We start from the raw sequence: 13,900 nt of genomic DNA on the forward strand, positions 1-13,900 counted from the left end.
GAGGCGCAGAAGCAGTCGGGGTCATTTTGGAGACCTGGGGAGGATGCAAGTGCAGAGAGGCCAAGAAGCACAAGAGCCCCGGAGGCGGCCTGCTTCCTGCACAGTCGGGTGACCGCGGAGAACAAAGGCCCCGCCCAGGTTCTTGCTCCCGGCCGGGCTGAGTGCGCTTTACCGCCCGCGGCAGGATCCTGCAGTTCCGCTCGGTGCACACGCCTGGAACTGTCCCTTTGGCCCGAAGGACTGTGTGTTTTTCCGTACGCGATGTTCCTGCCGCCCCGCAGCCCTTTCCCAATTTCCCCGAGATGGCTGCCCCCACCCCACCACCCCTAATTGTTCCCGGAACTGGGCCCGGGGACCTCGCTGGTGTCCCGGCCCCCGCTCCGGCGCTGTCGTCTGCTTAGTCATTCCCGGGGTCCGTGTGCAGCCCAGGCTGGTGTGCCTGTCCCTGCATCGCTTGGCCGGGCGCAAGGAGGGGGTTGTGAGCAAAGGACATGCGCCGGTGGCGTGACTTCCCCTCCCCCGCGTGGCCAGCCTCTGGCCGCGGTTCATCCTCTACACATACAGGGTCAACCCGGGTCGCTTCCTTTGTTTCTCGTCTGGAAACTGTACGGCCACGTGGTCTGGGTCCGACTTTGCAAAAAGTTTTCGCGGGGCTACCCACAGCCTGGCAGGTCCAGGCCACTCCACGATGGATGCACCCAAAGGAACGGTCACTGGAGGTGATGTGCACACCCTGTATAAATACTTTCTAAATAAGAAGGAAGTGTCACTGGGACCGGTTCCCCAAGAGAAAGAGGTGGATCTCAACTCAGACCCTTAATTTCCTTGACTTTGTCGCAGAAAGAAATTTAGGGACCTGTCAAAGTGAGGCACAGATTGATTTTTATGGAGAAAATAGAAGTGCACAGAGTGAGACAGGGTAGCGTGTTCCCAACAGCAGGCCTTGAAGAGGAACACGCTAGCCACACACAGCTTAGCTAGGCTTATTTATATATACGTAAAACCTGTGACAAGTCCCACTAATATGTATGTTTATAATGCACCAATAAAAAATCAAATAAATCTTACAAATATATCTGTAGTACAAAGACATGACCTAAGAGGCTATTTATTTTAAGTCGTCCTTTGGTTTGGTGACTGGACATTACCTACTAGGGGTCATTTTCTTTGATGAAAAATCACTGATCATTTCGCCACCAGGGGTTTCCAGGTTCTGCTTTGTGAACTTAAACAGTTACCCTGGTGGAACATTGAGGCTTTGCTGGAGAGTATGACTCACGGTTCAGTAACCCCATTCTAGAAATATAAATCACTATTACCTACTTGTTGAGCAAAGGCTTTCTCCGACCTGTTTTTATTTTAGGTCCAGGTTGGGGAAAAAAAGTTATGTAAGATGAGGTCTAATAATTGATTTAATAGTGTTGTGTGTGACCAGAGTATTTGAAAGTGATCTTTAAATCTAGACTTTCAGGACTGGGGTTGTGCCTCCGTGGTAGAGCACTTGCCTAGCACATGTGAGGCACTGGATTCAATCCTCAGCACCACATTAAATTAATTAATTAATTAAAGGCATTGTGTCCATCTACAACTAAAAAAACTTAAAAAAAAAGACTTTTAATCCATGTGAAAGTGGACATCACATGTGAGATATATGAAATATATACATCAATGTACCTATGTATTACATACTCTATATATATCAATTGCTTTATTAAGCATAATCACTACATATCATTAGCATACATTATGTATGATTGGTATCACAGGATATATTACGCATGTTTTATATATCAATCACTATATACATTACTAGCATAATCTCTGCCTGGAAGTAAGACTGATTGATACTCAGTTTTGGTAGAGTTAACAAAATTTTCCTTTGAAGGCTGAGGATATAGCTCAGTTGGTAAAGTGCTTGCCTCTCAAGCATGAGGCCCTGGGTTCAATCCCCAGCACCACCAAAAAAAAAAAAAAAAATTCCTTTGTGACAGTTAATGTTTCATGTTCATTTGACTAGGCCCAATTCTTTGCTCAAGCATCAGTTTAATGTCACTGTGATGCCATTTTCTAGATGTGATTAACATTTAAGTCAGTAGACTTTGAGTGAAGCAGATTCTCATCCACAGTATCTTTGAACCTCATTCAATTAGTGGAAGACCTTAGGAGAAAAGACAGAGGCCCCAGGCGAAAAAGGAATATCCGGTTCACTCTGCTGTCAGCCTGACATAATGAGAAAGGAATTCTCCCTCCAGATTCTCCCTCCTGACCGTCTTGTCTTCTGCGTAAAGAGCACAACACTAACTCCTGACACAGTTTCCAGGCTGCTGGCTTGCCCTGCAGGTCTCAGATTAGCCTGTACCCACAAACACATGGGCCAGTTTCTTAAAACAAATATCTTTTTCCTTCTATTTCAACCTGCATACATCCTCTTAGTTCTTTCCTCTGGTGTGCCAGTAGTAATACAAATATATCTGAGAAAATATGAGTCATTTAAAGGAAAAATGTTGCATGAAATATCGGTGTGTAACAGAGCTGGCAGGCAACTATCCGTATGTGCCACAGAGTCGCCAACTGACCTGCTCGTGTTAGTGGCGACTGCTGGAGAGCAAATCACATGGCAGCTGAGTCGCTTTTACCTGGGCACCATGATCTGTGGCTGAATCTCCTCCATGGTAAAAGGAGTATAATAATCTTTTCTCACTGGCAGAAATAAATGTAGAGAACATTGTCCTACCTTCAGACAAATAAGCCAGGCCCGTGGAGTACCTGTATTGTTCTCTTCTAATACCTTAGCATGTGACTCGTGGACCAGACCATCTTGTACCTTCCTGCCCTGAACTGTGAGAGACAGGATTTGCCATCCTATGACATCTTGATCTGGCAGCTATGATCAGGGCAAGAGGCCAAACCTCTGATGTCTGAGTTATATAACCTTGGGCAAGTTGCTTAGCCACTCTGAAAGGACACCATTACGCCAGTTCCCTCACGTCCATTCTCTCCGGAGTGAAGTTCATATAATATGAGATGGCAGGGCTTTGTGTTTGTTGAAATCCACAGTATTGCTGTATCACAGAAGGCCTGGTGCAGGTCATCCACACTTCCTGTGTACCCAGGCTCCCTCTCCTGCCAGCCTGCAACCCAGAGTACTCCTTCCCAGGCAGATCTTTCCCCAGGGTTTGTTGAGACAGGATTCTCTCTCCAGAAAGTCCATGTGGACAGAATGATCATAACTGTCACTGTTTTTTAAGCCCAAGTCAGGAATCAGGAGATTGTCTCAGTTAACCTCTACATTGAGATGTAATCTGTCTGCAAATGAGGAGCTCTTAGGGAATCTGCAGGTTTTTTTTTTTTCCTACTTTGTGCTATTTGTAAATAAGTCAACTGTTCTGGGGGCAGGCAGGAAACTTTATTCCATGGCCAGCGACTGGAGAAGGGAACCTGTACCCCAGTAGGACTGGGGTCTGGGCTTCCCTGGGACTGGGTGTTGAGGGGTGTGGCAGTGTGCTGCCATCTTGGGAAAGGAGCGATTTCCAGAGATCTGGGCACCATGTCTTTTCTCTAATTTGGGCAGGGTTAGATCTGTCCTGCTGGTGAGTGTGCTGTTTATTATTATAATGAGATTATAATGAACCAAGGTCATGTGAAATGTCAACACGGTGTGTTAGCTAGATGGAACCCTGCAAAGCCCCTCGTGGTTAGGGATGTGTAAACTCCTCTACTTCTGGAGCAGGTGATCATCAACCAGGCCTTCACTTCCGGTCAGAGGCCTCTGACTACAGGATAACAAGCTAACAGTAATTTCAGGTTCCACTCTCGTGACAGAACTGGAGGTTCAGAGAGGTTCAGTGACTTACCCAGGCCACACAGCTGGCAAGGGTGTGAACCAAGGCTGCCTGACACCAAATCCCACGCCCTTGGTGCGGGCAGCCTTCTGACATTGCCTCTCCTTCAGGAACCAGAGCACAGGCTTGGTCTTCACTTCTGGCCAAGAGGCTTCCTCTTTGAACATTAAATAGCACTGGCTTAACAAATAGCTGGGGGCACTAACCGTTGATTTTAATTACAAGTCACCCGGATGGATATCACCACACCCTCCACAGGGCAGAATCCACCCTCACCCCTGCGTGGGCAGACATGAGGTGCTTCATCCGGTCCTGAAGCTCAAGTTCACTTCATCTTCCCAGGAAATTGCTGGGCGATTCTCTCCAAACTCCTAGTCCTTTTGATACTGCCATTTACCAGTGACAAGTTCTGTTCCCTCTAATGAAGTCTGAACACTAGAGAAGCACGCCAAGGCAAGCATATTCAGCAGGTTTTATTTAAAGGTAATAATACAGACTTCTCCGGGGAAAGAGAAGGGGGCCATGGCTGATGTTCTAAAGTCCCCAGAAGTGAGCGCACCCTACATCTTTTATAGGCTAAGGGCTCTTTTGTTCTCCAGTTCTCTCCCCCTTATCTCACCTTCCTGCCTAAGTGACTAGGCCAGGTTTTGCAGGTGAGATGCATAAAGTGAGAAGGGGCAGGGGGAGGGCCAAAGTGATTCAGCCTGGCAAGGGCGGGGCATTAATCAGCAGCTCCTTGCTTGCAATCCTTGATAAAAGCAGGTAAAGTTGGTAATCAATGGGCTCCGGAGACCCTTGATATTCCATTCTCCCAGGGGCAGTCTCCAACTTCCAGAGGCAGATGGTTTTCATGGCCTCCATTTCCTCGATTTGACCCAACCCCTATTTCTATAACTGCCTGTCCCCAATTCTGGCTTCACTTTGGCCAGTTTGAAGTAGCCAGGGACCAGGATTTCAACTTTGAGAGGAATATCCAAAGATTCACAGCCAAGTCACGACAGGGAGCCCTCAGGGGTAGTCCTTAGAGTCCTGTTAGTGTCCTGTCCAAGCCAAGACTAAGGTCCCTTGTGGGGAGGAGCAGGCAAGCAAGATGCCTGATCACTTCCAGTCTGCAATGCACACCCTTGAATGCATTTGTGATTCTATTTTTTCTTATTTTGTTCACATATTTATGTAAACTTTCCTGTTGTCTCAAGAAATGGGATTTGTATTTTATTTTTTGTGGCAGTACTGGGGACTGAACCTAGGGGTGCTTTACTATGAGCTACCTCCCCAACCCTTTGTTTAATTTTGAGATAGGGTCTCACTAAGATGGCCTTGATCTTCAATCCGCGGGCCTGGGCCTCAGCCTCCCAAATGACAGGGAGTGCACCAGTGCTCAGATGTATTTCATTTTCTTATTAACTCATTTTTTAACCAAAGCTTAGATCTGTGATTGATAGAAGATAAAATCCTGTTGTTTACACAAGTTTAAGAAGCTCCGCGTTAAGATTCAAGCAACTGGAGTTGGATCCTACAGCCTTTAAGCCTAAAACCCAATGGGTAACTGAAGTTGGGCAGAGATCAGGGAATGAAGATTTCGGCACCCGAGGGAATTCCGACTCTGCCTGACCCACAGCAGAGTGTTTTCCTGAGGCACACCTGGGTGTTTTCCCCAAGTTGAGGCTCAGTAATGTCACCTGATTTGCCTGAAAGCTGCCAGTTCCTAAGGGGCTCACATTAGAGTCCAGACACAGGTCTGCGTTCCCCATTCAGTCCCTCACCCCCCGCCCCGTCCTTATTCCTAAGCACACAAAGGAAACCTGAATCAGAATCAAGTCAACAACATTTATTGTCGGTCATATTTTATAGAAAAAGCATATGTAGGAAATGGGTCAGGGTCGTAAAAAAAAAAGAAAAAGAAAAAGAAATCCAGGTTTCTTCATGTTGTTCTATTTACACGTGGAAGCGGGGCTCTCCCCACATCAAGCGCAGCAGCTGCACTTGTCCGCTGCCCCTTTGCAGACGCATCCCTGGGCACACTTGGCACAGCCCACGGGGCAGCAGGAGCAGCAGCCTGCGGGCGAGAGGAGGCGGCGATGAGCGCGGGAGAGAAAGGGCTCCAGGATCCGCCCTCCCCGCGGGGCTCCCTGCGGAGGCGCCGGCTTGGGACAGAATGAGAACCCGGGCGCCTCCGATCATCTCGCGGAGGGAAGAGCGGGCCGTGCGAGGGCTGGGGGCGCTGGGGGCGGGTCAGAGGCAGAGAGGCTCCACTTACTCTTCTTGCAGGAGGTGCATTTGCACTCTTTGCATTTGCAGGAGCCGGCGCAGGTGCAGGAACCACCTGGAAGAAGAAGGGCGGAGGTGAGGGCGGTTCTCGGACACCTGAGCGCGGGACTGCGCGCTAGGAGTCCGGGTGCGAAGGCTCGAGTCCAGCTCGTGGGAGCCTGGCAAGCCGTTAGCTCAGTGGCTCGCTGGTAAAAGGGGGGTTCGAATGATCTAGAATAGACAAATACCCCCAACCGCTTTGGGAAGGTGGGGTTAGTACCCTGAAGTTAGGTGATTAGAGAGAGACCAGAAATTGCCTCCCCAGCCCCACCGGGGTCCCGCTCAGTTACCGGTGGCGCAGGAGCAGTTGGGGTCCATGGCGAGTCAAGCGGTGGCTGGAGTCCGCAGACAGAAACGGCGGGATGGCAGGAACCTGGAGGAGGCGTGGTGGAGCGGAGCGCGCGAGCACCGCCTTTATAGCTGGATCGAGCGGGGCGAGTGCAAAACTCCGCCCGGGCCGGGCGCAGTCTGCACTCGCCACGCGCGCTGAGTCACGCACCGCTCCGCGCGGCGCCCGGGGCCGAGCGCACCCGGCTGTGCACACGGACCTCAGGGCGCCAGTTCCGGGAAGGTGGCCCACGTGCGCGTTCCGGTCGGTGCTGCGCGTCAGGGGCTGGGGGCAGAGGAACACCGTGTGCCGACTCCTGGCCGTGCGCCCCGCTCCCGCCCCCGCCCCGGGCCCCTGCTCCTTCCGGCCGCCGTGTGCACAGCTCCCCACCGCCTGTCCGGTGTCTGAACCTAAGCGATTAGGGAGCCGGTGAAAGCTGGTGGTGGGGATTCCGATGGCGGGAAAAATCGGTTGCAAGTGCGGACAGGTCCCCAAATCTTTGTACCAGTCAAAGCTAGTCATTCTGTAGCCTCGTATTAAACTGTGGGATGGCGATTCACTCCCGCTCTGTATTGACTCCTTTAGTGCACAACTGGGACTTCATGTAGGGAGTTAATCCTGTAACAACCCATGGGTGAGGACGATCTATTATTCTCATTTTTGACAGAAGAAGATGGAGCCCAGAGAGGTTAATTAACTTGCCCAAAGTCACAGAGCTAGAGTGGCAGAGTGTAGGGAGGTCCCAGCCCATGCTAAAGATAATCTAGGGGTCGGTACCTCCAATAAAGGGGCATAAGGATCAAGAAGTCCCAAGCCAGCCTGGTGCTGGGGAAACTCATTTCCCACCACTAGTAAGTTCAGTGAGGCGGGCAGCCCCAGGAGAGAGTAGGGAAAAGGGACCTGGGGCCCCTTTGAGGATGGAGGGAGCTCAGGGGCAGGAAGAGCAGGAGAAGGTGGGTCAGCTCCTTGGCCTGGGGGTGAGAAGGTCTTGGCAGGCGGGAAGGCTGCCAGCTGGCACTGCCCTGGGACACTCAGAAGGGAAAACCCCACCAGAGCTCTCTTCCCGGTGAACGCTGAGGGGAAGCGCCAGATGGTGTCCAGATTCCTCCCTGGGGAACCACATCCTGCTTCCTGCCAGCCCACATCTGGCCGCTGTGCCAAGGCTGCAGATCATCACCCTTGGAATGCCAGAGGGTGTCATGCGGGGCTCCCGGGAGCTTCCTGGCAGCTTAGGGATGCTGGTGGCTGCAGCGGGGGTTCAGTGAGGTGGTGGGTGCTGGGGGGCGGCTGTCCCTGCAGCCTCAAAGTGAGCAAGCGCCTGTGGAAGTCCCACCAGCGAGCACTCCCAACCGGGGCGGTGGTTGCCCGCGGAAGGGGCCGGTGAGCATCCTGTTGTGCCTGAGAACTTGGGGGGGTTCTCCGTCGATTTCAAGTGGGTGAATGGAGGGCTCCCCTGACTGCCCCCTCCCCAACTCCCACCTGGTTTAGGGCTCTGGCTGCTCCATGCACCTGGGACAGGTGAGCTGTCGGGGATTCTGGAGGGCGCTCTGTCACTCAGACCTCCAGTGCACATGTGCCTTCTGAGCGGCTCTGTGCTCGCCTGTGAAATGATCCAGCTGCACCTGAATTCCAGGGTCATCTTCAAACATGCTGTGATTTTAGAGCCGGCGTCTCAGAAATCCCTGTGTCTGGCAGCCCTGTGCCCTGCGAGCTCTTCTGTGTTGGCCAGATTCATCGTCTTTGTTACTTATGTACCACACCCCCCACCCCCGCCTTGCAGCCAGACCACCACCCAGCTCTGTGGAAATGTGCCAGTGCCAGCTTGGCCCGCAGAGTGTTGAGTCTGCCCTGGGTTCATGACATCCATCTTGATAGTAAAATTTTCTTCTGGGTCAAAGCTTTCTCCCAGGAGCCCCTTTGACGGTGGGAGGAGAGGGGGATGCTCATTCAGGGAAGGGGGAGGCACACAGGTCTAGTTATGACCATGCATCTCCATGTCCCCAAAAGGCTTGCTGGGCTTGAGACAGAAATGGAGAGGGAGGACTTTCAAATGCTTGCATTCCTGACACTGTAGGGGACGAGAGAGATGATTCTGAGCAGCACCGGATGTGAAAAACATCCCCTTGAATATCTGATGTGAGTCATCACTGTGAGGTGATGATGTCACCCTGGATTTTATTAATAGAAGTATGTCAGCCACAGTGAGGGAGGTGATTTTTCACTCTGGTTTTAACAGCTGAGAAAGCTATATATAATTCTGCCACCGCCATCTTTCATTCTTCCCCTGTAAGGGTGTCCTTGGTTTTCCTTTAGAGAGTTGCCCTCCCCACTCTTTATTCCTGCAGTGTCCAGGGATTTCCACCTACCTCCCAGATATTTCCACCTACCTTGCCTGTGTGATTGGCTCAGATTGGGCTACACAACTCTGCATCAAAGAGAATCAATGAAAGTTTTGCTGGGAATGTTGTGAGAACAGCAGATACTCTTTCCATCTGGACTTGAACCTGAGAGGACAAAAAGCTGAGTCTCTAAAGTCATTTGTTGTCATGTGATGAGTCTAACAATAAAGTCTTCACAAAGGAAATGGAGCTTGACAACATCGTGGGAGCACCTGGATCCAGCCGTGCCTGAAGCCACTGGAACGCATTCATCTCCTTTTTGCTTAAGTCATTCTGGGTTTTTGTTCGTTTGTTTTGCTTCTGTGGTGGTGGTGGTGAATAAATTCAAGGGCACTCTACCACTGAGCTACATGCCCAGCCCTTTTTATTTTGGAACAGGGTATTATCAAACTGCCCAGGCTGGCCTCAAACTTGAGATCCTCTTGCCTCCGTTTCCCGAGTAGCTGGGACTACAGGCGTGTACCTCCAAGCCCGCTGCTTCCGTCATTCTGGGTAGAGTCACAGATGCCCGGGCAGACCTCTCGGAAGGCTGCGCTGATTGGCGAGCTTCTGTCCAGAAGAGAGCTGATCGCGGAGATCAAAAGACGGACGTGAGCGGCAGCTGAGAGGCCAGAGGAGGCAGGTCCAGTCTTGAAGGGAGCAGTCATCATTAAATATCTGACCGGGTCGCTCTGAGGATCTAGTGACGCAACCCAATTCCCCAGAATCGAGCAGCAGTTCTCTTACCGTCCATCTTTCCTGGCTTTGCAGGTGGGGAACAGGAGCAGAGTTCATTTGGGTGGTTGTTCTCACTCCTGCAGTGCCAGGTCACTTGGTGGAGGGTGGGCCGGCCCTGAGGGACCAGAGGGGCTCGGCTGGCCTCTTCAGCGTGGCAAATTCAGACGACCAGGCTGTCTTTATGGTGGCCAGGACCCAAGGGTGCGAGGGTGAGGGTGCAGGCAGAGTAGCTGTGAGTCCTTTCAGACCTGAGCCCCGGGCCTGGCACCCGTCACTTGTGCCACATTCTAGTGGACAAGCAGAGCGCCGGCCCAGATTCAAGGACAAGGGACCCAGACTCCAGGCCTGGATGGGCGGTCAGTGGCTCTGTGGCATCTCTCATCTGCCAGGGTAGTCGGGAACAGACCGTACCTCTCAGCACTTGTGCTGAGGATATTGAGAGTTTGTCTTACCTAAATGCCAAGGGGGGGCTGCGGCCCAGCTGGTGGAAGAACACACGCTTCACATGCAAAGGCCCTGGGTTCATCCCAGCACTGCCCCACCCCCAATAAAACCAGTAACAAGACCCGGCACAGCCCTCTAAGGCACATGCTGGTTTGGGGGGTCTGTTTTTTAGTACTGGGGATTGAAACTGGGGTGCTTTATCACTGAGCGACAGCCCCATCCCTTTAATATATATCTATTTTTTGAGACAGGGCCTCGCTCAGTTGCCCAGGCTGGCCTCCAGCTTGTGATCCTCCTGTTTGAGACTCCCAAGTAGCAGGGTCACATCCAACTTGTAAGCAGCAGAGTGGGACGAATCCCGGAGGGGTGACCCCACCCCTGCATGTTTGTGCCTTGCTGAAAAGAAGTCAGGTTTGCTTTCTGTGGTCCTCAGAGCAAAACCAGGACAATGGGAAGGCGTTATGAGGATGCAGATTCTGTTCCAGGTGGGAAAGGCCTTTCTCGCAATCAGAGTTGGCCCCGAGTCCGGGGACCGCCTTGAGAGACAGTTGCCTGTCACTGCGGCGGTAGAAAGGCTGGCAGATGCCAGCAGTGGTGACGGGCACAGAGCGGTAAGGCCCCATCCTCTAGGCAGACTCTGTGACTCCCTGGGGCCCGTCCCAGACTCCAATCGCCTGCGCTCGGTTCTTCCTCCTCCCGCTGACCCTGCCTTCATTTTGGGGTGCATTATTATCTGCTGCTGCAAAACAAATCACCCCCTGATCCAGGCGCGGAGGGCCTGCTGGCCCCAGGCGCCTCACCGATCCAGATCCGGGCGTCACAGGCGGCAGTCATCGCCGGGTTGGCAGGACCTGCCTGCAGCGCCCTCCTGTGGCCGTCGGCAGGACTTGGCTCTTGTGGGCTGCGGTTCTGCATCTGCTCTGGGCCAGCTCGGCCCCTGTGTAGAGCGTCACGCGGGGCAGAGTGCCCACAAAAGAAGGTGAGTGGGACAGAAGGGACGGTCTTGTATTCACTCATCTTTAGTGAGAGGTAAGGACACTGCATTTATTCAGGAAGCGTCCAAGGCATGGGGTCTGAACTGCAGGGCTCCAAATAGTAAGGTGGCCACACCTGTAATCCCAGCGACTTGGGAGGCTGAGGCAGGAGGATCACAGGTTCAAGGTCAGCCTCAGCAACTTAGCCAGGCTCTAAGCAACTTAGTGAGAACCTGTCTCAAAATAAAAATAATAAAAGGGGTCTGGGGGAGGTGGCTCAGTGGTTTAAAATCTGGATTCAAGTCCCAGTTGAAAAAAAAAAAAAAAAAAAAAATGACAGAGGCCGGGGCTGTAGCTCAGTGGCAGAGCGCTTGCCTAGCATGTGCGAGGCATAGGGTTTGATTCCCTGCACCGCATGTAAGTAGAACAAAGTTCCATCAACCACAAGAAAAGAAACAAAACTAAACAAAAACCAGCCACCCCAGCAGGACACATTCCCCCACCCCACCTCATGGGGGGCTGGAGTGGAGAGAAGCAACCTGAAGTCAACTCAGATGAAGGTTTGGATCCTAGAAAAGGATCAGAGAGGTCCTCAGAGAGGTCTTCCTGGGCTCTGAAACAGGCCAGGTCCCCTTGTCACCACAAACACAGACTCTCTGTCATGCACCACTGTTAGCAGGGACACGGCAGCTGACGCCTGCACAGCCCCCATCCAGGCCACCACGGGCAGCGCTTTCCCCTGGGGAGCTCCATCCACCCAACAAGACAGGGGCTGGGACCACCCACATTTTCCAGAGGAAGAAACCGAGGCTCAGAGAGGCAACGTTCAGGCGTCCATAATGTGTGTGAGGTAAGGGAGGGAGGCTGGGTTAAGACTCAGCAGGAATACATTTAAAAATTTTTAAATTTTATTTTATTCTTTTAGGTGTAGGTGGACACAATGCCTTTACTTTTTTATTTATTTTTATGTGGTGCTGACGATGGAACCCAGTACCTCACATGTGTCAAGTGAATGCTCTCCACTGAGCCACACCCCAGCCCTCAGCAGATATTTTAAGTCTCCTGCACCAGCTCAAAATCCTGTGGAGGACCAGAAACTCACTACCAGGCTGAATGATGGAAGACAATCACCAGGGAAAGGACAAAATTGGAGGACTCATACTATTCAATTGAACCCAAGGGCGCTTTACCGCCCGGAGCCACACTCCAGTCCTTTGTTATTTTAAATTTAATCAATTATTTATTTATTTTGGTACCAGGGATTGAACTCAGGGGCGCTCGACTGCTGAGCCACATCCCCAGCCCTATTTTGTATTTTATTTAGAGACAGGGTCTCACTGAGTTGCTTAGCAACTTGCTGTTGCTGAGGCTGCCTTTGAACTCACAATCCTCCTGCCTCAGCCCTGCAAGCTGCTGGTGTTATTTTTTATTTTGAGACAGGGTCTCGCTACGTTGCCCAGACTGGCTTCAAACTTGCAATCCTCCTGCCTCAGCCTCCTGAGTTACTGGGTATACAGGAATTCACCATTGTGCCTGGCTCTCATACTGTCCAATTTCAAAAGCCACAAGAAAGCCAGAGTTACCAAGACTGTGTGGCATTGGCGCAAGGATAGGCATACAGATGAACAGGATAGAAACATATGTCTGAAATGAAATCGCAGATAAGGTCAACTGATTTTTGACAAAGGTGCTAAGACAATTCAACGGAGAAAGGATAGAGTTTTCAACAAAATATTGAGAAAATGGCATGTGAGAAAAACAAAAATTAGAACTTCACCTCACACCATACACAACAACTAACCCCAGATGGATCCTAGACTTATATTTAAGAGCTAAAATTATAGAACACTTAGAAGAAAACATAGGAGAAAAATCTTCATGACCTTATGTTAGGCAAGAGTTTTTAGATACATGTAGGCACATTGCATTGAAGAAAAAAAAATTGATAAATTGGACTTCCTCAAAATTAAAGACTTTCGTGCTTCAAAATACACTCCTAAGGGGCTGGAGATGTGGCTCTGTAATAGAGCATTTGCCTGGCATGCGTGAGGTCCTGGGCTCACATCCCCAGCACTGCACAAGAATGACAAAAAAAGATATTCTAAGAAATAAGAAACTAAGCCACAGACGGGGAGGGACTACTGACAAAACATCTACCTGATAAGGATAGACTAGCCTCCAGAATGTACTTGAAAGTGGTGGTAGGTGACCAACAGTGTTCACAGCAGCTTTGTTCATAACAGCCAAAGTGGAAGTAACTCAAGTGTTTATTGAATAGATGGATAAAATCTGATCTATGCATATAGAATGAGCCTTAAATAGGAATCAAGTCCTAACATGTTACAACATGGGTGAGCCTGACAGACATCATGCTAAATGAAATAAGCCCAACACACCAGGACAGATACTGTACGGTTCCACTTACACGAGATCCCTAGAGTCAGAGAGACGGAAAGAAGACCGGTGGTACCAGGGACTGCAGTGGGGGGCAGTGTGAATAGATGCGGAGTTCGGGAAGATGGAAAAGTTCTAGAGATGAAAGATGTTGATGGTTTCCCACAATGTGAAAGAAGTTCGTGTCTCTGCCTTGTCCTACCCACCTCAAAGCAGTACTTTCGCTAGATACATTTCACAACAATGAAAAAGAAAAAAAAATGGGCAAAATATTCAGAGAGATGTGTCACCAAAGAAAGTGCATGAACAGCTGATTAGCACACGGAAGGCTGCCCAACTTCTTTGGTCATTAGGAAATGCAGTTTAAAATCACACTTGCCTAGAACAGGTGTAATAAAAAAGACAGACCAAGAAGTGTTAGTGAGGATGTGGAGAAATTGAAACCTTTATGCCTCCTGATGGAAGTGAGACAGCCACTTTGGAAAGCAATTTGGC

General features: G+C 50.6%; 1 protein-coding gene across 1 annotated transcript; it reads right to left on the bottom strand.

The window, feature by feature from the left end:
• Positions 1-5,655: 5,655 nt before the first annotated feature.
• LOC306648974 (metallothionein-1E) lies at positions 5,656-6,639 on the bottom strand. The gene is made up of 3 exons (XM_079119524.1): positions 6,440-6,639; positions 6,100-6,165; positions 5,656-5,898 (listed from the first exon to the last, which is right to left on the bottom strand). The coding sequence occupies exons 1-3, from the start codon at positions 6,465-6,467 to the stop codon at positions 5,807-5,809; spliced, it is 186 nt and encodes a 61-aa protein (XP_078975650.1). The 5' UTR covers positions 6,468-6,639; the 3' UTR covers positions 5,656-5,806.
• Positions 6,640-13,900: the final 7,261 nt, after the last annotated feature.

This window comes from Sciurus vulgaris, assembly GCF_902686455.1.
Source record: "Sciurus vulgaris genome assembly, chromosome: 17".
NCBI lineage: Eukaryota > Metazoa > Chordata > Mammalia > Rodentia > Sciuridae > Sciurus > Sciurus vulgaris.

Bases quoted from the DNA above. Each gene is read 5' to 3' on its own strand.
- LOC306648974 (XM_079119524.1), bottom strand. From the start codon at position 6,467: ATGGACCCCAACTGCTCCTGCGCCACCG. The intron at 6,166-6,439 runs GTAACTGAGCGG...TTCTTCTTCCAG, and splicing joins CAACTGCTCCTGCGCCACCG to GTGGTTCCTGCACCTGCGCC. The intron at 5,899-6,099 runs GTAAGTGGAGCC...TCTCGCCCGCAG, and splicing joins ATGCACCTCCTGCAAGAAGA to GCTGCTGCTCCTGCTGCCCC.